Genomic DNA, 27685 nt, shown 5'->3' on the forward strand with positions numbered 1-27685 from the left:
CACAAAGTGGCTTTACAATTTTCTCAATTAAGTATAGTTTTTTTTTTATTGTTATCCAGTGTTTTTAGAATATTAATTAAGAAACTAAAAAAAATTACTGTGTAAATAATAGAAAAACGCAAAAAAATCACAAATAATATAATTTTCTATCTTTCAATAAAAACATTTCATTTTAAATTTCTTAATTAATATTCTTTGAGCATTGATTAGAATTTATCTTTTCATTATATGATTCAATAAAGTATACTTTAGATTTGGGTTACACGAGCCACTTTTAAGAATATACTTTAGTACTTTAATTAGAATTAGTAGAGACAATATAAATGAGTAAATGACCTACCGTATTATCTTGCTGCGAAGTTGTTGGCAGTGGCACCACCATTTTTCAACTCTCATTTTCGTGTCACTTGTTATTACTTATTAGTGAAGCAAATTTTCAAATCTGATCCATGCCCTGCTCCCTATGGTGTATACTTGTCAAGGAAGAATTTTTGGGTCAATTGTCAACACTGTTGAACAAGAAGTATATAATTTAACAAGTAACAACCTCTCTGTAATCTCTCTTTCTCTCTAGGTCCACGTCTTTTTATTTTTTTGACCAAACAATTCGTTTTATGTCTGGTCATTTTTAACACTTTTGAGCATTAATCTTGACCAAGCTGACAACATTGCATTCTTGAATCCGTCAAATATTCAGAAAAGTAACTTACCAAAATTCAACATAATGATAATAAAATAATATTTTAATTTTTAAGGAAATCAAATTATGTTTGCCCATCCCAGTATTTTTTTTAACCTAGGATATTTCTCTAACGAAAAGTCGGAGACTAATTTCTCAACGTACTAAATAGTCTTTATTATACAGAACAAAATTGATGATCTAACTTTTGAACGTATGTTTATAAAATAATTATGTATTAATTATATCACACAACATTGATATTTTTGTCCCAAATATTAATCTACTTAATTTTAGAATTAAACTTTTGTTTTTATTTAAATCGGGTTTACAAAATTGATTTTGAAATGATATGATTTATATTTAAATATTTTTCCTATAAAATAAGTTAAGAGTAAAACTTGATATCCAATATAAAAGTTATCCATAATTTTTTAACTTGGAATTAATTTTGAATTATTCTTTCACATGAAATGAAATACATTAAATCTAAAAATTTGCATCATTTGTCTGAATAGATTGTCTTATTTTATGCTTTCAATGAAATATCCAAGTTTTAATCAAGGAATTCCAATTCTTCTCTTTTCTCTCGTTTTTTTCAAGTTCCTTCTGCCTGTCACCAAATCATATCTGTGTATAGTCGGTCCATGATCCTTGTGAGACAAGTCGGTGACTTGGTCTTTTATGCGATTTGGCACTTTCGCAAAAAAATTGAACCAAATTTTAAATGAAAATGAGGAAGCAGCCACGAAGTTGCTTGAAATGTGTATCCATGTTTGACTTGTTTGATCTGATCTGTGTGTCACAGCTAGAAATAAGGATCTAGATCACTGATTATGATACTGGCATAGTGAGATATCTATACACGTATATATATAAACCTCTTTGTATTTTTCCCCCATTTGTTTGAGAGTGGAGTTGACAAGTGCACAATGCAAAAATTTAAGGTCAACCACTAATTAAACAATTACAAGTTACTTACTGAACAAGAATTTTGACATAGCGCGTCTTAGTGTGTGTGACCTTGTATAATAAGGTGCTTTCGATGATTGACATGTAGAAGTAGAAGTAGAAGTAGAAGTAGAAGTCAACATGCGATGCTACTTGCTATTTGCTGAATTTCAAGTTGCAACAGTGCTTCAAGTCTATATGTAATTAATTCCATATGTAAGGAATTTCTGTGTGTGGGAGAGGAACAGAACATATGCATGTGACATAAAAGAAAATTAAGAGCATAAGAATTATTGCTTAAGCAAATTATCTATTTACGTACTTAAAATTTTAATTAATTAGATTTGACATCACAAAGGGACACGATCAACGAGAAAATAAGACATGAAATTATAATAGCACGCCATGCATGCTTTCTGATCGTGTAAGTCATGCGTGGAGGCGAAATAGCAAACTAAGGAGCAGGTTAATTATATGATTTTGCAAACACCTACAGCTAAAGCAAGCAGAACCATGTCACTATGTCAGTGGTTGAATTAAATAAGTATTGAGCCAATTATATGCTCTTCAATAATTCTCCAATGATATTTGTAACCATAATTAACGAATGCCCAACCCAATCAAATCCCGAGTTACATATATAACAATGCTTATAATTAAACTATGAATGCGTATAACAATTAACAACTTAAAGGTTAAAAAATGGCTGTAGGCGATCAACTTTAGCTAGGCGCAGATGATTTCCTCACTAGATTAATATTGCAGGCAGCATGTGATTTTTTATAGCATTTGCTTGTAGTAATGAGCTATTTGTAACCAAGTCCAATGCCACCAAAGAACCATAACATTTGACCAAACTATAACATTACTTTAATCCTAGATCCCAAAACGAGTTGGTTGTTTAACACTTATAACGTGTAATTATCTCGAAAAGGTTGTTAGAAAATCACAAGGAGCTAGGATTTAGGAAGTGATTTCCGCTAGCTAGAGGCCAAAGGCTAAAACTCGATCGCAAGTCACAAGATAGGGTCAACTATAAATAAACCACACCAAATGAACAAGCTGGCATATATATATGATTCATGCACAAAACAAAGCACCATCTACCAATTGTACCATCCCCAATTTGCTATCGGATAACACTAGGCATTAATTAAGCTTGCATGATTGCATGGGCTGGATCAACATACACAGCTTGACAATACAATGACGCGAGTTAGTTGTTTCAATCAAAATTAATATTTTTCGTACGCTCATCACCCCCATAATGGATCCCATGTGACTAATTTTCACTCAAAACATCGTTGTTTGGTTTGATTATTTTTACTTTTTAATGTTGGTTTCACAATTTTTATACTAATTTTTGAATAAAAATAGTGATATTTTTTTTATATTTATTAGTGAATACAATGAGTTTGGTTTATTTGTAGTTTTCATTTTCAGTTGATACACATGTTTTTCGTTCATGATTATAAAAAAATTCCACTTTATCGTTTGTTCCTATGATTTTGTAACAAAAATGATGAAAATAAAGTTTCATAAAATCCTAAAAACAAGAAATAAAATAAGTCAACAAACTTAGTATATCCAATAGTTTGTGATTAAATGAGAGAGTAAAACTATTTTTATACCATTAGTATATATAATCTTTTATTTCTTATTAATAACAATATGGCTCATAAAATGGCTCATAAAACATGTTGTGCCATCTATTTTTTTAAAAAAGAAAAAAAAATGACGGTGCGTACTCATTGATTTTGCCTGTGGCTGTAGCATTTCATCATAAATGAACCATTACTGCTGAGGAATCCTAAACATAAATGCATTAAATATGAAGTTTGAATACTAGAAAAGCAACCTGCAAAAAGTACAAGGCAAGCATATGGTACTACGGAAAATCAAATCTGTCAATTAGTATTCTTTTTATAAGGTCCCTTTGGGACGTGGAGCACATGGAAACACTTTCTACTCGACACATTGTTGAAAACCTGTTTCTGAATTTTCCAGCATGATGGTTGGATCTTTGAACAGCTGCCCACTGTAAATCCTTTACTATCTTATTCGGCCCATAACGTTATGATGCGTGATACGCGGAGCGTATGAAACCAATTGGAACAAATTTTAGGGACGCAAAGTTCAATTTTAATGTATGTTCAGCCTGTTAAAAATTAACTATGATTAAACAAATTTATTGTTATTTCATATGATAATAAATTCAATTAACTAAGGGGGTCTTTGAGTAGACGTACCATTCAATTTCTACGGATAAAAAAAAGACTTGAATATGTCAAGGTGACACATTTTTAAGTCAAACAAAAGATAATAAATTCAATTAATATTTAGCAATGTAGTTTATTATTTTAAATTTGAACTAGCTATATATATACTAAAAATCAAACTCAAGTTCAAGACAAAATGTTCAGTCCTGAAAGTCAAGATAAAAGAATCAGAAGAAATTAGTTAAAGACAATTAATAAATCAAGTAGCACGAGTGATGGTTTACCAACCAAATTATTTAACACCGGCCCAAGGCTTTAAAACTCAAATATGATGATGATAGTGGTTCAATCCTTCTAAATCATTTATTTTCCTGTCCTTATCCAAGTATTTGTACCTCCTAGCTACCCTCCATATCAAGACACATACATAGCTAGTATAATTTAAGTCCCTAATCTTCATTTTCTAGTAACACCCAAGTCGAATATCCAAATGCTTAAATGCGTGATCAGTTATCCCAACCGTGTGCACTCGAGTGTGAAAAATGCACATTACAGAGACAGTATCCAATTAAAACAAATCAAGATGGAAAAAACTTGGTCATAAACCATTTTAAAAGCTATATCAAGCTCTGGAATGTTACAAAATTAAGCCAATTTCCTATCGCTAAGTTTTACACATGTATTGCAACCTAAAAAGTGAAGAATTAATCATAATCATACTTATAATGCAACATGCTATCATGGAATCCTATGAAACTGGTAAATTCTGCACTCTTAAGTGCTTATACTTTTGTTCTTTATTGAATCTTTTTGCACTCTCTGTCAAACCTTTAGATAAAAGGAGCTTCAAGGCATCAATCCCCTCTTGCAAAGCCTCATCAATCTGTCCAAAAAGAAAAACAAGCATCACTGAGATGAAGATTTTGGTAACTTGGCCAGTTTTCAATATAGTGCATGTAGCACAATGTAAAAATGGTTGTTATACTATAGAAGTAGGGTAGTGTGCCTCTACACATATCGTATGGTATTAATAACTATGGCTCCACTGTAAAAAAACATGCCCTTAAATTTTCTAGATCAGTATATTCATTTTCAATCATTAGAAAGCCACCCAAATGGAGACTATTAGCATATATTTATGACATTGCACTAACGTGACAAGTAACTGCAATCATATTTGACATTTTTCACACCCGAGTGCAGCCACACACCATCCTTTCTTGGCACCACATCACCACAATGCAACTCATTTTTCCCATTATAACTGCCATTAATAATTGGATTCAAATTGTACTGAGTAGAAAACTTGAGAAGCATCATTGCAATTTGAACCATTGGAACCAAATTGAAACTTTCATTACACAAGGAACCAAAACTCCAAAAATGAATTTAACAGTAAACCAAGAACTTACTCGTTGCCTAGCTGTTACATTAAACTTTTGAAGCAAAAATGCTTTAGGATCCATTTGCCCAGGAGGACTCCCAATCCCTAACAACAAACCAAATTGAAAATAAAGATGACAACAATAATCTAAACTAGGGAAAGAATAAGGGATTTGCAACATGAGTACCAACCAATTCTCAGCCTAGGAAATTCTCTATTTCCTCTGAAGTTATAGATCACACTCTTCAGCCTGATTCAGTGAGAAGTGAGGACAATGTAGAAGATAAGTAGTGGTACTCGAGAAGCACTTCACAAGAAAAAATCAGGGCTAAAAACATTTCATGAACTCATTTTCCATCACCACTTATCCTCTTGTTTTCAGCCACTTCATAAAAATGATTTTCCTTTTTACCTAAAACAGTGAAGCATTACAGAAATGACAACATATAGCCTCTAGAAAAGTGAAAATGTAATGAACAACGGTGAAGCTATACATCCATCATGAATAGATAAAGAAAAACTATGAAGAATGACTATATGATTAGGTTTCCATACAAAGTACTTATAGATGTTTACAACCCTAAATATTAAGACCAGAACCAAAACTTTTGCAGTGTCAACTGTTATCCCTACATTCAAATGCATGCGTTAAATAAGTAACTTTCATGATTGACTCATTTGTAACTGGTTTCTCTTCTTTCTATAGTATATACCCACTCACTGTAATGCAGATAACCTAGTAAAAATAATAAAATAGTTTTGAACAAAGGATGAGAATCCAAAAAAAGCCACGAGCTAAAATGGTAATACCGGAGGAAAAGACCTCAATCTGAAGTGCAGAACAAAAAAAAAAGAGAAGACTTGGATAACACATTAATGTTGCTGAAAGACAATTAGATTTAGAAGAAAACAAGGATTGCAAATGCTTGATTGGGCAACAAAATATATAATCAACATGTTACAGCAGTACAAGCACAAGATGCTGTTCATTGTGAGAAACAAAACAAAATTTCAGGAAAGAATAAATGAAAAAGATGAGCTATTAAAACTAAGAGGTGAAACACAATCTGGAATATGTATGAATTATGATAGGCCCATTGTGCAAGTATATAGGAGGAGTGAGAAGGTGAAGGAAAAGGAAACTGATCCCGAGAATCAAAGCCTGTGGGTATATGAGAGGAGAAGGAAAAAATGAAAAATGTGACACGAGGGGTTGGAAGGAGGAGAGAGAGGGATAACAGAATAAACATGTGGCATTGAGAGAATGGAGGAGGGAATGCGGGAAGCAGGGAATCGGGCAAGGAGAGAGAGAATGATTATTTAGTGGAAGGTGCAACCAACTAGAGGGAATGAGAGAAGTTCCGAAGGGTTATGTTGGGGTTTGTTAGTCTGAGCAGAGGAACTTGTCATTTCTCAATCCCTGGGTGTTACCATTGCTTTTATTTTATCCAAATTCATATTTGCCATCTTGTAAGGATGTTAGGATATAAGGATAAGTGTGAGTTAGTTAAGATAGTTAGACTATTAATGAGTTAGTCAGTTAGTTAGAGGGGTTTATTAGATATAAATAGGAGAAGAAGAATAGGAGAGAGGAAGATTTTTTGTCATTGTAAATTGAGCATTAGCTCTTTGTGAAAGGAGAAATCATTTGTGAAGGGGAAACCCTTGGAGGAGAGTTTTCTCTCCTATTTTTCAGTTCTTTTCTTACTAGTCAATAAAATCTTTTCTTTTCTTTCTCTATTCAATTCTTGGTTCCTAACAAAGGAGCTTGCTCCATTCATTGTCATTTGTTTTCTATAGTTTCTGCTAAAATACTGTAACAGAGGATTCCTCCTCTGGTTGTAAGGGGATCCTTCAATATATATCAGTTCTTTTCTTTCCTTTTTCAATCTATACCTATTAAGTAATGGGATTTTCCCCCTCAAACCACAAATCAAGATACAACCTAATCAGGACACTAAAATATCCACTTAATTTTATGAGATTGCAAAGTCATTTGTGCTAATGCATAGGCTATCTGCATCACAATGTTAACTAATTTGGCTTACTACATCTGCTTAGTCTGTCCGCATCTTCTCATTATAACAAAAGATGCAACTGACTTCCAAAATGATGGTTATTTGATCAGGACTCCAATAACATCTACATGTTAATTTCAAGATAGATATTTATTGGGTTCTGGAATAAGTGAATTACATAATCTAATTATGTGTAATAAGCATCATAAATCTCTAGAGGAGTAGGTACTTGATTAGCAACAAGTTTCTTATGATCAGTCATCAATGTCAAAAAATCTTAAGGATGGAGATAATATTAATTTTGCTTCACAATTATCATGTAGTGTTGTACCCTTTGTGACTTCCATGACCCCCTTTGTCGTGAAGACGAAGCACCCCACAGGGCAAGTTCATGTCATCATGGAACTGCAACCAAAAATACATGATTAAATAAAGTAACAGCACACCTTTCATTGATTAGATACTTAAAAGAAAATCTATGGGATGTGAAATAACTCACCACAAGCACCTGATTAAGAGGTAGCTTATAATAAGCAGCCAGTGGTCCTGTCTGCAGTAAAATAAAGAGTCATAGAATAACATAAATTGATAATAAGCTCAAGACTTCATATGTAAGCTAAACATCAACAAACAAGCAAATGAAACCATTTGCATGCTACCTCAAAAACAGAAACCTTCCACAAAATCCATATTAGCATATTACCTTACCCCAACAAAAAGTCAGCACTTCAAATAAAATCAAACCAGTAAAAGCAGAAATGAAAGATGTAAGCAATCAGCCATGATGGCCATCTTTCAATCCTCTTCTCCTTGGGTTTTGTATGAAAAAGGGGAAGGAGATTAATGGTATTCAATAAGGACCTCTATTTGACAAAAGAATTATTAATCCACAGGAGATTTGTAAGAAGCTACTTTTCCCTACTTCCTAGAACTTTCTTATTCCCTTCATTATTCTCCAATCTGAATGATACTACCAAAACCTTGAATTCTTAATTTACTATTTTCCACAATGACTATAACCTTACTCTACCGTGTATGAAAAGATTTTCTAGGAAGAAGAAAAAAAACAGAAGTCAATCCATAGAGCTGAAGGAACACAGAAAGTAAAATCCCATGTAGGAAACCACAAAAACTTGTGGAGAAACACACAGAAAACCATCACAACTGCCCCCCAAGACTCTCCCAGGAAATTCCATGCACAAAACACCCACAACACCTTATAGAAAATTTTGATAAGCTTCACCTTGAAGCTAATTGAAATAAGCTAAAAAAAGTCATAACTTTAAAATAAGCTCTTACAAACACCTCATATATTCAAAACGAGAAGAACTGTGGAATTAAACATCATCCACTCTATGTCAGACTGGTAATTCCGTAATTGCTGCAAATACTAAGTTATTCCTCTAGCAACCATTGTCGATTTCAAGATTTTCCTATCATAGTGATCACATTATCTGATTGTAGTTATCATTGGTACACTTTAACCTCATAACAAAGTCAATCAATAAGAGTCGATTTCAATTTGCAGATCAGAAAAGCTACCCCTCAAATTAGGTTATTGGCTTAAGCAGCTGAATGCATAATCAAAAGGAATTTGTAGAAACTAAAGCAAAATATATAGATGGATAATAGAAAAAGGAAAAGGCAGCACATCTCAATTCCTTACCGATTCACCACTGAGATTCATGTAAGTTTGAGGCTTTGCAAGGAAAACAGGAACTTCACCAACAAAACCTGTAACAAACGACCACAGTGCCTAAGATTCACAAATTACAACAGGCATTGAAAGATAAACAGAAAACAGGAATATCAAATGAGGCAGACAAAAAACCTTTTCCAAAAATAGCTTTGGAGTGGACAGTGTCCATAGGAATCCCCTGTGACTCCGCAAATGCATCAATCATCTCAAAGCCAACCTGATTGGGACAAAAAACATGTTCTCATATTTCATCACAAAATTGCTAATTCACACACCAACTATGCCCCCTATACACTACAGAACACTTTTTATGCAATTTGATGGTTGATAACTAAAACCTGTAACCACCGAAACTAACTCCTAACAAACAAAGCGGTAACTGAAACGAACAACAAGACGCTAACATATGTTGAATAAGCAGAAGCAGAAATAAAAGTAAAAAAAGAAAAAAGAAAGAAAGATACATTGTGTCTGGTTCCTTTGAACTTGTCGCCAGGGTTGCCCAAGCCCACGAAAAGCCAAGGGCGTGGAGTAACGGTGCAAAAGCAGCGTCTGCTTAACCTATGAAGCATGTCCTCTGCTGCCAAAGTAGGAGAAAAAACTAAAATAAAAGAGTTTCATTCATTCACCGGAGAAGAATATGCATTGGTAATTACTAATTACCTAGCTATCAGCGTTGCCTCTCCGCATCGTTGGGTTTCAATGAGTCATAAAACCAAACTGCTTCAACAACCACTTCTAGTCGATATCTGATTTTTAAGTGTATACCCAAAAAATATATATGTTCACACTCTATATGCTTGGTAACTCTCAAAGGTTGATGGAGTGGAGTAAAGTATGGGCTCGTTTTCGATGATTTTAATAAACAAAAGTTATATATGTAAAATAATTTATATTATATTATATTTTGTGTTTATCTCTTTTCTTCCTTCTATTATTTATTATATTCTAAATTTATTTATTTTCTCTTTATATATTGTTGTACAATTTACTTAATTGTATATCTTGCTGTACAACTTATTGTAAGAGTTTAATTTCTCAAATGTAAATACTTTTCATAAATTACACTTTTTTTTATAACATTTGCAATAACCCCTTTATAGGAAGTACAATGTATTGTTTCTTCAAACAATTAAAAAATGTTTGTATAATGTATAAGGGGAGGGGATATCAATGTATAATGAAAAGGACATAGTGTAGGAATAAAATAAAAAGGCAGAAATTTTTGTGTAATTTTATGAAATTTCAAAAGTAGTTATTGTAGTTTATTAAAAAAAATTATATTATTAGTGCATAAATTTTAAAATCTATAATTTTTTTGTACTTATTTTCCTGTAGAATTTCATGAATAATGTAAATTATTATACGAGGTTTTTTGTCACAATTTATTATTGTAAAAGATTCACTTGTTGTTTTAAAAATTAATCATTTTTCTTTTTGGTTTTTTAGGTATTTGTTTCACCTTTTAAAAATAATTAGAGTTTTAAAATAATCTGAAATTTAATTAAAATTAAAAAACTTTTTGAATAATTTTTTGATAATCCATTTTTATGTTCTTATCTAGTCATGCTTTGTTGTAGCATCTAATCATATATTGTTTTTTTCGTGAATTAATTAAGAAGATGTGGTATGATGAGAATAATCCTTAGAGTCAGACAAAAAAAAAAGATTAATCCTTAAAGATTACTATAAAATCTAAGCTAGACCGCGAGAAAAATATGATATAATAAGATAACTTCTAGCTTAAATTTTTTTTATTTATTTCATCCTTTAATGTTAATGGAGGAAGTCCATCAGAACAAAAATTCTATCAAAATATTTTTTTTTGTTAGCATTTATTGAAATATATTTTAAATCTATAATGAATAGTGGAATAAGGTTTTGTTGTTATCGTTGTAATAAATTATAAAATTAATTCCAAAAAAATTATTAAATTAATTTAAAAATTTAAAAATATAATTTAGTTCTAAAAGTTTTGAAAAATATTTTTTTTAAAAAAATGTTTATATCATATCATTTCATTTAAAATAGAGGTAGGAACAAACTAAAACACATAAAAAAAATCTTTTAAAAACACCCATTTATGGTAAGAACAGGATTGAATTAGTTGTAGGTTGAGAATGTTTTTGTAGATTTGGAATTGTAGACTTGTTCACTATCTTGCCACACGTACCAGGTCTTATATATAGCATATATCTGGTAGAACGAGATAAGATGATTTACTTATTTTTTTGTGACATGATGGTTTACAAGTATGTCTTTATATATGTATATATGTATAATGTATGTATTTCTCGCCATTTTATTCTTCTAAAAAACATTTCGTACACAAGATACTTAAAATCTACATTAATCCGCTAAATAATTCCATTAATTAACAAACAAGAAACAATCATAGACGCATTTTAAATTGATTTCCAGAGTGTCCCCTAATTTTCGTATACATAAATTTTAATTTTAATTGCCATAAGGGGAAAAAAGAAGTAAGGAAAGCGTAGGCTAACGATGAACCATGACCTAGAAAACAAAACAGCTAATAAAAATCATGTGGTTGCCCTAATTAGCCCCACTCCTCTGCACGGTAACCTAACCATTTTCCCACTTATATTATGACCAACAAATAAACCACATCACACAAGCTCCAAAACCCGCACATATAAAAAGGACACACAAAACACACACATTCCCAGAGAGAAGAGTGGCGACGCAAGTCAGTCTCTCATCACATCATCATCAAAAACCAAAAACCCTAACCCCCCGGTGTGTTTTCTCGTCGTCGCTCTTCTTCTTCTCTGTCGTCGCCGCCGCCGCCATGGATCCTGAGGTGCAGCAATCGCAGGTCGCCGCCATTCTTGGCGCCGATCCCTCCCCCTTCCAGACACTGATCTCGCACCTCATGTCCTCCTCCAACGAGCAACGCTCCCACGCAGAGACTCTTTTCAACCTCTGCAAGCAAACCGATCCCGATAACCTCTCCTTAAAGCTTGCACATCTCCTTCACTCCTCGCCGCACCAGGAGGCACGGGCCATGTCCGCCATCCTCCTCCGGAAACAGCTCACCCGCGACGACTCTTACCTCTGGCCGCGCCTCTCCCCTCAGACGCAGTCTTCCCTCAAATCGCTCCTCCTCTCCTCGATTCAATCGGAAAACATCAAATCCATCTCCAAGAAGCTCTGCGACACCATCTCTGAACTCGCCTCTGGTATTTTACCCGACAACGCCTGGCCGGAGCTTCTTCCTTTCATGTTCCAGTGTGTTTCCTCCGATTCCCCTAAGCTTCAGGAATCCGCGTTTTTAATCTTCGCGCAGTTGTCGCAGTACATCGGCGATTCCCTCACTCCTCACATCAAGCACCTCCACGATATCTTTTTACAGTGCCTCACGAACGCTACCGTTAACCCTGACGTCCGAATTGCGGCGCTTAACGCCGTTATCAATTTCATCCAGTGCTTATCCGGTTCCGCCGATCGCGACCGCTTCCAGGACCTGCTGCCCGCGATGATGCGGACGTTGACCGAGGCGCTTAATTCCGGCCAGGAGGCCACCGCTCAGGAGGCGCTCGAGCTTCTCATCGAGCTCGCCGGGACCGAGCCGAGGTTTCTGCGGAGGCAGCTTGTGGATGTCGTTGGTGCTATGTTGCAGATTGCTGAGGCCGAGTCGCTTGAGGAAGGGACTCGGCATTTGGCGATTGAGTTTGTGATTACCCTCGCGGAGGCGAGGGAGCGCGCCCCCGGGATGATGAGGAAGTTGCCGCAGTTTATTAGTAGGTTGTTCACCATACTCATGAAAATGCTTCTTGATATCGAGGATGATCCTGCGTGGCACAGTGCTGAGACTGAGGATGAGGATGCTGGTGAAACCAGTAATTATAGTGTGGGACAAGAGTGCTTGGATAGGCTCTCTATATCTTTGGGTGGAAACACCATTGTTCCTGTTGCGTCTGAACAGTTGCCTGCTTACTTGGCTGCTCCCGAATGGCAGAAACGCCATGCTGCACTTATTGCACTTGCTCAGATAGCTGAGGGCTGCTCAAAGGTATTGTGTTGATTGGAGATGTCTACTTTTCTTGTGGCATGTTTTGCTTTTTATATAAGTAAATTACAGTTAGAATATTTGTGGTAGTTATAGTTGGTTTAATTGTGATTGATTGTTTCTTGTTCGGCAATAACTTGTGTATGCCACTTGTGATTTTGATTTTCTACCTACTTTTAATTGGTGCAGGTCATGATAAAGAATTTGGAGCAAGTGGTGGCTATGGTCCTGACTTCCTTCCCTGACCAACACCCCCGTGTAAGGTGGGCAGCTATTAATGCAATTGGGCAGCTGTCTACTGATTTGGGTCCTGATTTGCAAGTTAAATATCATCAAGGAGTGTTGCCAGCACTAGCTGGTGCCATGGATGATTTTCAGAACCCTCGTGTGCAGGTTAGCTGTGCTTTTATTGAAGTGATATTCTTAATTCTTGAACATGGATTTTTGCTCATGATTTGAAATGCAAGTTTGAAATGAAAGTTTTGTGATTCTTTTAATGAGCTTTGTATTTCATTAAAGACATCAATAATGCAAACAGTAACTGCAATGTTACTTTATTATACAAATGCGAAGCATTGTGATATACTTCAATTTTATGAAGTGTGTATCATTTTTCTTTTATTCTTTGTAGTCATTATGATTTATGATTGAAGTCATGCTATTTAAATTAAATAAGCTTTCTATTGTAATTATTTTCAAAATATTGTCTACACAGGCACATGCTGCTTCAGCAGTTCTCAACTTCAGCGAGAACTGCACACCTGATATCTTAACGCCATACTTGGATGGAATAGTTAGCAAACTACTTGTACTTCTTCAGGTATATTTAATAGAGTATTATTCTCAAGAATAATGTTATTATGGTCATTTTGCTGAATTATCATATGATTGAATTATTCTTTCACCTAATTTTGGATATTCTATACATTTTTTAGAATGGTAAGCAGATGGTGCAAGAAGGTGCCTTAACTGCTTTGGCATCAGTTGCTGATTCTTCTCAGGTATTTTGTGAACTTCTTTGTTCAATCAACATATGCAATTTATTTTCTTTTGATCACTCATTTAATTATTATGTTCTTTCTTAGGAACACTTCCAAAAATATTATGATGCTGTAATGCCATATCTGAAAGCTATATTGGTTAATGCAACCGACAAGTCTAACCGTATGCTTCGTGCTAAGTCCATGGAGTGTATAAGTTTAGTTGGAATGGCTGTTGGGAAGGAGAAGTTTAGGGCTGATGCTAAGCAGGTAGGTGTTTCTTGTTTATTTTTATACTTTGTCAAACAAGAATGCATGTCTGTCTCGTATGATTTTAATATTCTATGTGTGTTGGTTCTTCAATAGGTTATGGAAGTTCTTATGTCCCTTCAAGTATCTCAAATGGAGACAGATGATCCAACAACAAGTTACATGCTACAGGTATGTTTTTAGTATATTATTTAAAGCATATGCATAAAGCTCCAGTTGGACTATGTTTTAGTCTAACGACTTTAATTTGTTACAGGCATGGGCTAGACTCTGCAAATGTCTGGGACAAGATTTTCTTCCTTACATGGAGTTTGTCATGCCTCCACTACTTCAATCTGCTGCACTTAAGCCCGATGTAACCATTACATCAGCAGATTCAGACAATGATATTGAGGATTCTGATGATGAAAGGTCTCAACTTTAATCCCTTTTCTACGTAATAATTTAAACAATTACCAAATTACGAATGCACAATGTATCGCTTTTATCACACGTCTCTTGTCATTTTGGTCTTGTATGTTCACTAATAGTTTAAGCCTTTAGGAGTTAAAGCGCATTTATTGCATTACTAATCTTTATATTATGACACCCACCCATGTGTTCTTGCACACACACAAAACCCTAACGCACATTCTTATTGACTAATAACGATTTCATTCTTCTGGAGAATTAGAAGCATATGTCAAAACATTTTTGTTTAAGCAGGACAAATCCAACTAAGTTTTATTTATCCATTGTAGTATGGAGACTATTACTCTTGGGGACAAGCGAATTGGAATCAAGACTAGTGTTCTAGAGGAAAAAGCTACAGCATGTAACATGCTTTGTTGCTATGCTGATGAGCTGAAGGAAGGATTCTTTCCATGGATTGATCAGGTTAGACATAGGCCTTCATTGAATCCCTTTGCACATTAATGTTTGTTTAAGTGTTTCTTTACATATTATTTCTTGTTAATAATTTGTATGCAACACAGGTTGCTGGAACTTTAGTTCCACTCCTTAAATTTTATTTCCACGAGGAGGTTAGAAAAGCAGCTGTTTCAGGTATGAAAAGTTATTGCTGCTTTGCATCTTTTTTTGGTCTGATTTTTCCTTGCACAGTAAATGTGCTTTATAACATTACCCTATCTGTTTTAATGTTTATCATTTCCAATATTGTTATAGCAATGCCGGAGCTATTACGATCTGCAAAATTAGCTATTGAGAAGGGACAATCTCAAGGTCGGGACGTAACCTATTTGAAATTTTTGACTGACAGTATCATCCCAGCTTTGGTGGAAGCATTGCACAAGGTAAATTGATATTCAAGTTTATCCTTTCTTAGTTGTGTTGTTATGGAGTTTATATATTTGAACTTTAGAATTGAATATTTTTATCTTTTGATTTGAAATTGTCTTGAAAATAGTTTGTGTTCTGAATATTTATAAAAACCAAAGCAACCCTTTGTTAGTGCAGCATGTTCTTTTTTGTTGGTTTAGGATACCCAGTTCTGGCATGAGTTTGAGGACTAAGATTACTCTAGGTGATATTCGTGGTGAATGTTGCCCGACTTGCCCTTGGCATTTTTTTGCTGAGATTTTCCCATTTCTGTTTACTTGCAGGAACCTGACACAGAGATTTGTGCAAGCATGTTGGATTCATTAAATGAATGCTTACAGGTTTGGTTCATGAGATAACATTGTTATATATTTTGTCTTTTTTTTTCCTGGATGAATATCTATTCTTTGTTATATAAAGCCATGGCTGTTGAATATACCTTGTGGCATAGTTGATGTTATATCTTATAATTTGAATTTTGATGCTTATTATTACAATTCAATCAAGAGCCTCACTGGCACTGCTATTATTTATTCTTCTAACTGATGTCTATCCCTGCTAGGTTTTGTGATTAATTGGCAAATAAAAACTAAATTTTACAGTTTAATTACTTCCTTTTTCACGATTGGCTTGTTGAGGATTTAAATTGTTATTTAGTTGACTTGGTTACAAAATTTGTCTTTTGCACTTATCAACTGCTAGCCTCATTAAAGTTGATACTAGGTGCACATTACTTTTTACTAATATAGATGTAGATCTTGTAGTATTTGTTTTATTAAGAGTGAGGTATGCCATGCAAAAAATTGGTGTGCCTTCCTGTGAAGCTGACTGCATATGTTTATTTACTTCTGCGCAGTCTTTTCTGATGTCACTTTGTAACTATTTAATTTCTCTAGGAGGCCCTAGTAAGTAGAGCCCGAAAGATGTCGATTAGTATTACCACTGGAGGTAGAGTGAGACTTAATAAATATTATAGGCTAAACTATTAAAATTTAGAGGTCAATGTTTTATCTATAATTAACAGAGAATGCTTGGTTGTTGTTTATTTTCTTCAATTTCACAATTCATGCTTTTGTTTGTGCATGAGTGTTAAGTAGTTGTTCCTGTGCTGCTTGCGTGATGATTGACCCTTTTCTTGTTTTTTGTCTGTCTTTTTTATCTTTCCGTTGAGTGCGTATGGTGCAATATAAATATGTTTTGGATGTGTTCCAATTTTTTTGTTTTCTCTTTTAGATATCTGGAATGCTTTTGGACGAAAGCCAGGTCAGATCCATCGTGGATGAGATAAAACAGGTGATCACAGCTAGTTCAAGTAGAAAACGAGAGAGAGCAGAGAGGACCCAAGCTGAAGATTTTGATGCTGAAGAGGGGGACCTGATTAAAGAGGAAAATGAACAAGAGGAAGAAGTTTTTGATCAAGTTAGTTGTTTAATCTAAAAATAATTTAAAACACCATAAGTACTGGACTACTATCTTTGTATTTTTAAGTTTATGCAGATCAGTTTCCTGGTCTTCCTTCTAATGTATGATTACATTGTCCCAGGTGGGTGAGATATTAGGAACTTTAATCAAAACCTTCAAAGCCTCCTTCTTGCCTTTCTTTGATGAACTATCATCATATCTGACACCTATGTGGGTATGTTCTTTGAGAAAGCTAGCAACTCAAATATTAATTATATTTTCTATTTCCATTTATTCATTCAGCTTGCCTTTAAGTGTTATCTTTTGTATTTTGTTTTGGTGCAATGTCTAAATTTTTCTGTTTTCTCAGTTTAGCTAGTAAACTGTAAATACGATTTCAAAATGTAGATCTGTGTGATATTGCTAATTTTGAACTTGGGCCTATTCAAAAGTGTGAAGATTACTCTGTAAGTTATGCCAGTAAATTTTTTAGCTCAATTCAAAGATGAATATTTATTTTTTCCGAGACTGTGAATTGAGTGGTGGTTGCGTGCAACATTAGGTATAGATTTAGTCATTTAGAGATAAACTTGCAAACCACACACTGGCATAGATCAATGTTTGATTTCTAATTCTGATCTTCACATCTATCATCATCTTACCAGTTTACGCTATTTTATCACACGTCATCTTGGAGCTCACATTCATTTTCATTCTCCAATGCACATTAGCTTGCAAGATTTTTTCCCTATGAAATGTATCATTCTACCATGTTTAAGCTGTTAGATTGACTTTAACCATGTTTGGTTCTGCAATTTGAGTGGTCTACTTTATGTTATGCTAGCAGATTTCTTACAGGTTGTGCCTGCTGATTAGTTTTAACTTTTAAACTCAATTTTCAAAGAACTAATGTTTGGTTGCACGTTAGTTTAGACCATAGTACGTGTTGATTCTTGCGTCTAACATTGAAACTAGTATTTAGAGCTTCTGGTTTTCACGTATCAGATGCACTTTTTGGCTTTCTGATGTGGTACCAAACACAACCTAAGACATGTAGGTCATTATTTTGACTCTTAGTTTAATGTTTTGGATATAGGGAAGGGACAAGACTCCTGAAGAGAGAAGAATTGCAATTTGTATTTTTGATGATGTTGCAGAGCAGTGTCGTGAAGCTGCTATTAAGTAAGCACTCTTTGTTTTGCTAGGTTACCATTTTATTGTGCAGTGATTATTATGAAGGCATGTCATCAACTTCATTCTTTTATATACCAATTGAGCAGGTATTATGATACCTATCTCCCATTCCTGTTGGAGGCTTGTAATGATGAGACTCCTGATGTCAGACAGGTAAGCATTAGGGCACCTGTGTATGGTCTCAGTGTTTAAGCTGATTGATTGTTGATTTTGGTATTGCTTCATATTTCTGCAGGCAGCTGTGTATGGTCTCGGTGTTTGTGCAGAGTTTGGTGGATCTGTGTTCAAACCTCTGGTTGGAGGTACTGCTTGATCCGTTAATAAACTAGGAAAAAGCTGTATTATATTGAGTAACAAGTTGTTGGCTTACTGCAGAGGCTCTTTTGAGGTTAAATGCTGTGATCCAGCATCCTAATGCTCTTCATTCAGATAATGTAATGGCATATGACAATGCCGTTTCCGCTCTGGGAAAAATTTGCCAATTTCATCGTGACAGTATTGATTCTGCCCAGGTCAGTACATATTTTCCCTGTTTATAACTTGCTTTTGTGGTTTTGATTCTTCATTATGTTTGTCATTATTATGATCAATTCTTTGAGTCTGTTTTGTTGTTTTTAGGTTGAGATGATAGTTAATATTTTTGTAATGTTCTGTTATGTTTGCAGGTAGTTCCTGCATGGCTAAACTGTTTGCCAATCAAAGGTGATTTGATTGAGGCCAAAGTTGTGCATGATCAACTTTGTTCAATGGCTGAGAGGTTAGGGGTCCTACCCTGCTTTTCTCAATCTTCTGATATGTTCATGCTGTCATGCATATCTTTTCCACTGTACTAATTGTCTGTTTATCTGCACAGATCTGACAGTGAGCTGTTGGGTCCAAACAATCAATACCTTCCAAAAATAGTTTCAGTGTTTGCTGAGGTTAGTGTTTGGTTGCAACTTTGCCAATTTGTAATCTGTGTGACTGTCTGCTTTGCCTGAAATTTAGGGTCTTTTGCTTAATATTTTTGGGTTGTAGGATTGAATCTGAAATATCAGTAGACCTTTTGTTTTTGATGAAAGGATTTAAATAGAAAGCTAGCTATATTCAAGAGTAAGGAGAATAAGATTGCTTCTCCAAATAGAATAGAAAGAATACATTAATGTATAGAACTCCCCAATAGCGGCTTGTTAACCTAGGCAATTTCCTCAATGAAGTGTGTTTTTCACATAGGCCATAATGTCCAAGGTTCAAATTATTTTATTGGAAATTTGATCAATTTGGTAAGTTTTGGAGACCAGGAAAGTGTAAAAATTGGTTGTAGCACCCTGTCATGTTGAAATGTCTAGGAACTTTTGGAATCGAGTAAAATGTCATTTCATAATTGATTGCTACTGTAAGCTATTTGCATGGAGAATATATACCAGAAAGCAATGAATTATTTGTTTGTAATTGTAGCTATTAGGTTTTTTTTATTATAAACTTCCATAATTTAAGTTGATGAAATGCAATTATTTAAATTGTTCATTTGCGTAGTTGATTTTGGTGTTTATATGACAATGTGCATGCATACATAGTTAATTGATATTTTTGCCTCATGCATTAGTCCCATGAAACAAGGGACACATTTAGTGAATGCTTTGTTTTTGGTAATATGTAATTATATTGAATTTGTTTGATATTGTTTCTCTATTTAATGGAAAACATTTTTTGACATAGGTTTTATGTGCTGGTAAGGACCTTGCAACAGAACAGACAGCTGGTCGTATGGTTAATTTACTCAGACAGCTCCAGCAAACTTTACCACCCTCTACACTTGCTTCTACTTGGTCATCTTTGCAGCCCCAGCAACAGCTTGCATTGCAATCTATCCTTTCTTCATAGTTTTCATTGCTTTGCTGCATATCCATCATTTCTTCATAGCATCTGGCTTGGCAGTTGGTGTCTTGCTCTTTTTGGGAACAAGCTTTTTCCAGTTTGGTGGTCTCCATATTTGTTACCCATTCTTTTTACCATACGGTGGTTTCCATCATTCATTCTTGCATGGTGTTCTATAGCAACATGGCTTCAGTTTTGAGATTGCAGAGTCAATTGTGATTGGAAAGGGAACTTTCTGTAGAATGTGTATATTATGAGTGTTAATAGTGCGATTGAGTCCAAAAGAGGAGGTTAGGGAATTGTGGCGTGGGAGCTTCTCGTTGTATTCCTCTATTGTTTTTTCTTACCATATTGCGTGAGAATATAGGGTTGTCTGTGGGGCAATTCTTGCAGTTTTGGCCGATTGTATTGGTTTTATTTCCTTATCAGTATGAAGTTGTACCATATGAAATTTGAATGCTATTTATTAAGTTTTCAGACAATTGTTTCTTCAAACAACAATTTGTTCTTAATCTGGGTCTTGCAATTTTTAAATTTTTTTTTTCGTGTTTGTAAGATTTGGATCCTCATGTAAAAAGATATGTGAAGTGTGGGTGTATCCACCCTTGATTTCAAACTGACTCGCTTGAAAGTAACATGTCTATAAAATAAGTTATGTTGGTCAGTTATAGGAAGAAATGTTTCTTGCACGTACGAATTTGATTCGTCTTGGGTTTAGGTTTGAGTTTAGTAAGTTGTACACGTGATTGAGATTATAGAGCATATGTATATGCAACGATGACTAAAATTGATAAAATGTTAACGGTTGTTTTTTTTTACATGAAGATAATTCTCTTAATAAATACACTTTTACAAGTTGATTTTGTTCATGGCGCTAGAAAATGTATTTCACTTTATAATGTATGTTTAATACACATAAGTTTACAAATTAAAATTAATAGTTTAAGCAGGAATTAAGACTTTTATTTTATTAGTTTGATACTCTAATCAACTGAAATAATAGGTCAATTATATTATAAAATAATTAATATTGTTATATATAGCACTAAATTTTTTAATGTGTATTTAATGCGGATGTAAATTTGAATAATAAATTGTGATAATTAATTGATATAATAATTAATATGTTTACCTATATGAATTTTTATGAAACCTATGATTTTTATTTAAAATTTATATATGTAAAAAGTAAATTATTAGATCAAAATTAATTTTCACAAATTTTTTTATTTAAATTTACCTGCACGTCAAATATACATTAAAAATTTTAATGTTATATATAGAGATATTAATTATTTTATAATATAATTGACTTATTAGTTCAATTGATTAGAACGTCGTGCTAATAAGATTCAATTCTTACTTAGATCATTTATTCTTAAAACATATTTCTGAAAAAAATTTAAAAAAAATTGGGCCATTTACGGATTGGGCTAATCTATAAGTCTCATACGAATTGTCCAATCCATATTAATTTGGGTGTTGCTAGGTGCACCCAACACTTAAGGTGAAATGACGAAAATATCCTTGATCTGTAAGTGATATAAGTTAATCCATAAAAGTCTTACGGATCAACTTGATCCGTAGATTTATGGATCACCCTCACACACACCCATCACAAATGCGAAAAAAAAACGCAGGTATAGTTTTGGTATTTTCAAAAAATAATGGGTGAACCAGCAATAATGCTTGATGCACCTAGCAACACCCGCATAACTTTACGTCATGGGCTATGATTATGGGTAGCTCTTGTAAAATAGATTTATATTTTCTTAGCTTAATTAGTATGTTGCTCCTTTAATTTATTTTTGAGGTTCAAATTAATCTTTTTGTTATTAAAAGGTTTAATTAGATTTTTTATTTTTAAAAATGTTTTAATTAAGTGTTTTTATTTTTAAAAGTTCAATTATGTCATTTATTTTTTGAAATAAGTTCAAGTTGATATTATTTAAGATCAAATTTGATCTTATTTTAATTTTTTTTAAGCATGTGAAAGAAAAATGAGACCAAATTGAACCTATTTTAAAAATTAAAGGACATTAATGAATGTTCTAAAAATAAAAGTATCTAAATGAATTATTTTTAAAAATTGGAGAACCTAATTAAACTTTTTTTTTAAAAAATAAATAAAAGAGAATGTTCCAACCAGAGATAAGTCAACCAGTAATGAGACAACGAATATATGTCCCATTTATGTGATGATCAATTATTTTTCAAGACTGAAACATGGCTTCATAGAGGTTCCACTTCAAATGCTCGTTACAGTTCATTAGTGTTAAAATCTATAGGATCAACTCCAAAAGCACATTAAAATTTATGCCTTAAAACAACATTTTATGTAAGTGGTCATCACGAATTAAACTTTGTTTCAATTTGGTTGACCAATCCAAAGAACTAAGGCATGGGGTGAGGACAACCACTACAGCTACAAGCCAAATACAAACCCCCACATCAGTTTAAGCATTATCTAAGATTTGTAAGATTTTATAAAAAAGGATACAATAAACAAAATACGAGCTCTCCACTACTCTAAGCCAAATAAATTAAATTTAACCTATGATATTTTCTAAGACTCTCATATGTACCTATATATATGGTTTATGTTATATCTAACTTGATTACACTCGTATTAATAAGTATGGAGTATCAAAACCAAAATGCCAAGGAAGGTAGATTCTGTGAGAAACTCAAGATCAAGAGCATGCCTAAGTTTGTAGGAGTGAGACAAAGGGCATCAGGGAAATGGGCAGCAGAGATCAAAGACACATCAAAGAAGATTAGGCTGTGGCTTGGAACTTACCAAACTGCTGAGGAAGCAGCTCGAGCTTATGATGAAGCTGCGTGCCTCCTTAGAGGTTCAAACACTCGCACCAATTTCTCTACTCATAAATATGGCATTGCTACAAATTCTCCTATATCTCTCAAACTCAGAAACCTCCTTGATCGTAAAGCCATGTCAAATCAAAGTCAAATTCAAATTCAACGCCAATCATCCTCTACGATAAGTTCCACTTTCGAAGGTGCTGCTGCTACTTCAGCTAGTCCAAATGTTAGTGCCATCAATAAGATCATGGTCATGGAAAACTACTCTACTTGTAGTAGTGAAGGTAATTCTATGTTTTTGGTTCAGAATCACCAAGTCTCTGATAACACGTATGGACTAGACACGAATTTGATCAACTGTTCAATGGGTATCACACCAAATACATCGCAATTTGATTGCTCTAGGGCACTAGCCCAACAAAGGATTAACGAATTACCAATGCCAAAAGATGGTTTGAATGTTGAAAGGCAATTTTCAGATTCGGTATATGCCACCAATGAGTGCCATGTGGAGGATACATTTGAATATAAGTATGAATATGATTTCAATTATCCTCTCTCACACTTTTTCTGCTTCACCTGATATTTGTCCTATCTCTTCTTAACACACATGGTAATGGGGGGTTCTGAAAATTCATGTTTTGTACTTTGTAGTTGCATATACTTGATTGTATACATTACCTAGTATATATTCTTTAGTTTGTATAATATTATCTTGTTTGCATGTCATTTTCCCTGAGAGGATAGATCTAGAATCAAGACCATTGAATTTCTAGAGTCTAAACTCACCTCTGCTTCACTAAGTGCCTATAGGAATCAGTAAGAACATTTTTGGTACCAACTCTGCCCAGAATGTAACAATTCTTTTCAACACCTCAAAGTTAACCCATTGGATATTTTGCAAGCTCGTGATCACTAACAGTCACACCCCATCTCAGTATAAATAAGGAAGACTAATGTGTGAAGTCAAATGTGTACGCACTATCAATCTTCATTCTTCTACAAATGTACTTAGTCACACCCCATCTCCTTATGGTTGGATTATTAGATGAAAACGGATATTAAGATGCATTTTACTTTTTTGTGCTAAATTTCACCTTTAAAATAATTTCTGTACACACGTATAGGTGCATCTCCTGGGTTCACTTGTGCAAGGCCCATATTATTTTGTGATCAAATAATGTACTATAAGACAAGTATTTTTGTTTAAGACTTTGTACAAGCTACTTCAACCATGTCCTAATAGACTGGTCCTAGTGGGTTATGTATAATACAAGTATTAAAAAATAACCTTTAAATTTGACTGCTCTATGACTAGGGCTTATGGAGTTAACCTCCCATTATCTACTAAGTCAAATCCAACAACTTATGTTGTGATCAACACACAGACTACGCCCACGTTGTTGATGAGGTGTCTGGAATAGATCGTAAGAAGTTTGAAAATGAGTGTTTGGTGCCCTCGAGGATAGGATCCACGACTTGCTAACTGCTAAGCATGATTGAGCATGGTCCCACCGCTTAAATTTTTTGGAATAACTGATCATGCCACAATAATTATGTTGAAAGATCAAATAACCGTTCCAAATGGTTGACTAATTAAAGAATAGATCTGCAGTAATTCTCTCTCGAATTTTTATGCCGTGGAATCGGGCTTTGTGGTTGTATCACTAATGATGCCAACTGAACTTTAACAAATTTGATTTTGGATGATCTTGATTTGTTTTAATTGAGTGAATAGTAATTCATATTTATCTCAACCAAATTTGTAATAAAACTTGGTGCAAATGTTCAATCAAAGTTGCGACTACTAAAGTCAACATGGTTTTGCGATTTTACGGTTCTGATAAAAAAAAAAAAAACATTTGAGGGATGTTTCAAACGAAAAATGCCAAACAAACAACACTAATGCACGTTTTGGTAGCATTGAGAGAATTACTGTCGGATGGAATAAATGAATAAATTAAAATACGTGAAAAATATAATAGAAATGGAAAAATGTTTAGAGGAAAAAAATAGAAAAGAGACAGTTAAAAGTAAAAAATCATACGCTAAGCTCTTTAGTTCCCAACACCGAACAGTGTTTTACTACTTATCCACTTTCACTAAGCTCAGACAGCTTATTACCAATTCTTTTCTTTCCAAGTCAAGTTAATTTTCCTGTTCACTAGGCCAAACTAAACGCAGCTTCGTACTTCCCAATTCAGGCGTTTCAAGTTCATTGTGAGTGTTGTTCTGGTTCAAACACACTGATAATAATAAACTTAAACACAAAAATCGCAAATAAATCACATCCATTCCCAGAATGAAACGACTTGCAAAAAACATACGAGGGGTACGTTTTGCACGGTTCAAAAAGAGATATTCAAAACGAAAATCTGGTAAAAATTGCGAGCATATAAACATAAGAAATCAACTTTTGACATGGACAATTCTGAAAACATGACAGAGGTCGCAAACAACAGGTCCTAAACCACCAAAATAGAAGCATAATGATGATATCACTTCACAGTTTGAATAATGGAGAATTATATCACACAGGAGTAAAAACAAAAAGGAACGAACAATACTGGTTCAGGGTAATGTAACGAAGCATATACCCTTTTTACTCGAAACAATTACATTGATAATAAAACCTTCATTTATGAATAGTCCTCTCCTTCCTCATCATCTTCCGCTCCTTCAGCCCCAACCTCCTCATAGTCCTTCTCAAGAGCAGCAAGATCCTCACGAGCCTCAGAGAACTCTCCTTCTTCCATACCCTCACCAACATACCAGTGAACAAAGGCCCTCTTGGCATACATCAGATCAAATTTGTGGTCAATGCGAGAGAACACCTCAGCAACTGCAGTGTTGTTGCTGATCATGCATACAGCCCGCTGCACCTTGGCAAGGTCACCACCAGGAACAACAGAAGGAGGCTGGTAGTTGATACCACACTTGAATCCAGTTGGACACCTATCACAAACAACAACAATCACCAACTTCATACACAATATTAGATCAACATTTGCAAAATTGATTCTAATTAGATTTGATTTAAGTGAAACGGTTTATGATTCAGTGTTTTTAATCTAAAATGCAAGTTAATAGTAAATCTCAGTGTAAAAATTTCTAATCAAATGCAAACACTACGCAAAGTTGATTCAACATAAAAGTTAAAATCAATTATGCACCCAGAATCAATTAATCAATGTGAGACCAAACAAGTGAACATTTCCCTAAAATCATGTTAATTGGAAGTATTTCAACATAATTTCAGATCTCTTAATGTGAAACCAAACAATGCACTTATAATGTGGTTAATTCCACACCCCAGATGTGATTTTTCATGTTCACTGATAAGCAAATTGTTATAGGCTTTATAGCTTCCACGTCTCAAATGTGATTTAAAACACGATTTAAAACACAAATCTAGTGAATATTAGTAAATGTGAGTGAACAAGACATATTTAGAATGAGAGAAAATTATACCAATCAACAAACTGAACAGTCCTCTTAGTCTTGATGGTGGCAACAGCAGCATTCACGTCCTTAGGAACAACATCACCACGGTACATCAAGCAGCAAGCCATGTACTTGCCATGCCTGGGATCACACTTGGCCATCATGCTCGCGGGCTCAAACACGGCATTCGTGATCTCTGGCACCGACAACTGCTCGTGGTAGGCCTTGGCGGCAGAGATAACCGGAGCATAAGAAGAAAGCATGAAGTGGATCCTGGGGTATGGCACAAGGTTGGTCTGAAACTCAGTGATATCCACATTGATAGCGCCATCAAACCTCAAGGAAGTGGTTAGCGACGAAATGATCTGGGAAATGAGCCTGTTGAGGTTGGTGTAGGTGGGCCTCTCGATGTCGAGAGATCTCCTACAGATGTCGTAGATGGCTTCGTTGTCCAAGAGAACAGCCACGTCGGTGTGTTCCAGAAGGGAGTGGGTGGAGAGGACGCTGTTGTAGGGCTCCACGACTGCGGTTGAAACCTGAGGGGAAGGGTAAATGGTGAACCCTAATTTGGACTTTTTGCCGTAATCGACGGAGAGACGCTCTAACAAGAGAGATCCGAGACCGGAACCGGTGCCACCGCCGACAGCGTTGAAGACGAGGAAGCCCTGGAGACCAGTGCAGTTGTCTGCGAGTTTTCGGACGCGATCCAAGCACAGATCTACGATCTCTTTGCCAACTGAAATGGGGGGAATAAAAAATTAGGTCAGAAATTGAAAGAATAGGTAAGAGAAATAGAAATGGAGTGAGAAAGTGAGAGGGAGGAACCGGTGTAGTGGCCTCTGGCAAAGTTGTTGGCGGCATCTTCCTTGCCGGAGATGAGTTGTTCGGGGTGGAAGAGTTGACGGTAAGTGCCACAACGGACTTCGTCGATGACGGTGGGCTCGAGATCGACGAAGACGGCGCGAGGGACGTGCTTGCCGGATCCGGTTTCGCTGAAGAAGGTGTTGAAGGCGTCGTGGGCTACACCGAAGGAGGAGTCACTTGGCATCATGCCATCGGGCTGGATGCCATGTTCCAGGCAGTAGAGTTCCCAGCAGGAGTTGCCAACCTGGATCCCGGCCTGACCTATGTGAATGCTGATGATTTCTCTCATTTTTGGATTCCAAGTGCCTCTCTCTCTCTCTCTCTCACTCTTCACTCTTCACTCTTAAGTCTTAAGTGTGAGCCAGCCTTCAAAGGGGAATTTGATAAATGTTTAGAATCCGGCCCCTTTGCCGCCAGCCTATCCGACCCCACTACTCCCATCCATTCCGCATCTCACTAATACATATCAACAATTACTTTTTTTTCCTCTTCTTTTTATCCCTTTTTTAAATACTTTTACTTTTATTATATTTTTACAGTGTTCAAGTAAAA

At 34.8% G+C, this 27685-nt stretch overlaps 4 protein-coding genes across 5 annotated transcripts; 2 read left to right on the forward strand and 2 right to left on the reverse strand.

The window, feature by feature from the left end:
- Window positions 1-4332: 4332 nt before the first annotated feature.
- LOC114423561 (peptidyl-tRNA hydrolase, mitochondrial-like) lies at window positions 4333-9775 on the reverse strand. 2 transcript variants are annotated; one of them, XM_028390372.1, is made up of 9 exons: window positions 9614-9775; window positions 9415-9530; window positions 9083-9167; window positions 8918-8985; window positions 7751-7801; window positions 7583-7656; window positions 5425-5483; window positions 5262-5338; window positions 4333-4732 (listed from the first exon to the last, which is right to left on the reverse strand). In XM_028390372.1, exons 2-9 carry the CDS (start codon window positions 9520-9522, stop codon window positions 4598-4600), a joined length of 657 nt encoding a protein of 218 aa, XP_028246173.1. In that variant the 5' UTR covers window positions 9523-9530; window positions 9614-9775; the 3' UTR covers window positions 4333-4597. The 2 variants fall into 2 exon arrangements, with proteins under 2 accessions (XP_028246173.1, XP_028246171.1); XM_028390370.1 differs by having other exon boundaries at window positions 9415-9527; window positions 9614-9774.
- Window positions 9776-11587: 1812 nt separating this feature from the next.
- On the forward strand, window positions 11588-20514 carry LOC114421703 (importin-5-like). Its single transcript, XM_028387760.1, has 20 exons — window positions 11588-12986; window positions 13173-13376; window positions 13699-13803; window positions 13919-13984; window positions 14069-14233; window positions 14330-14404; window positions 14490-14644; window positions 14974-15109; window positions 15208-15277; window positions 15398-15525; window positions 15835-15891; window positions 16784-16969; window positions 17094-17186; window positions 18048-18133; window positions 18232-18298; window positions 18381-18447; window positions 18521-18657; window positions 18811-18902; window positions 18999-19065; window positions 19844-20514. Exons 1-20 carry the CDS (start codon window positions 11763-11765, stop codon window positions 20006-20008), a joined length of 3345 nt encoding a protein of 1114 aa, XP_028243561.1. The 5' UTR covers window positions 11588-11762; the 3' UTR covers window positions 20009-20514.
- Window positions 20515-22640: 2126 nt separating this feature from the next.
- Window positions 22641-23436, forward strand: LOC114423866 (ethylene-responsive transcription factor ERN3-like). Its single transcript, XM_028390769.1, has one exon. It carries the CDS (start codon window positions 22641-22643, stop codon window positions 23406-23408), a length of 768 nt encoding a protein of 255 aa, XP_028246570.1. The 3' UTR covers window positions 23409-23436.
- Window positions 23437-25221: 1785 nt separating this feature from the next.
- LOC114421704 (tubulin alpha-3 chain-like) lies at window positions 25222-27485 on the reverse strand. The gene is made up of 3 exons (XM_028387761.1): window positions 27095-27485; window positions 26297-27005; window positions 25222-25780 (listed from the first exon to the last, which is right to left on the reverse strand). The coding sequence occupies exons 1-3, from the start codon at window positions 27420-27422 to the stop codon at window positions 25465-25467; spliced, it is 1353 nt and encodes a 450-aa protein (XP_028243562.1). The 5' UTR covers window positions 27423-27485; the 3' UTR covers window positions 25222-25464.
- Window positions 27486-27685: the final 200 nt, after the last annotated feature.

This window comes from Glycine soja, chromosome 8, assembly GCF_004193775.1.
Source record: "Glycine soja cultivar W05 chromosome 8, ASM419377v2, whole genome shotgun sequence".
NCBI lineage: Eukaryota > Viridiplantae > Streptophyta > Magnoliopsida > Fabales > Fabaceae > Glycine > Glycine soja.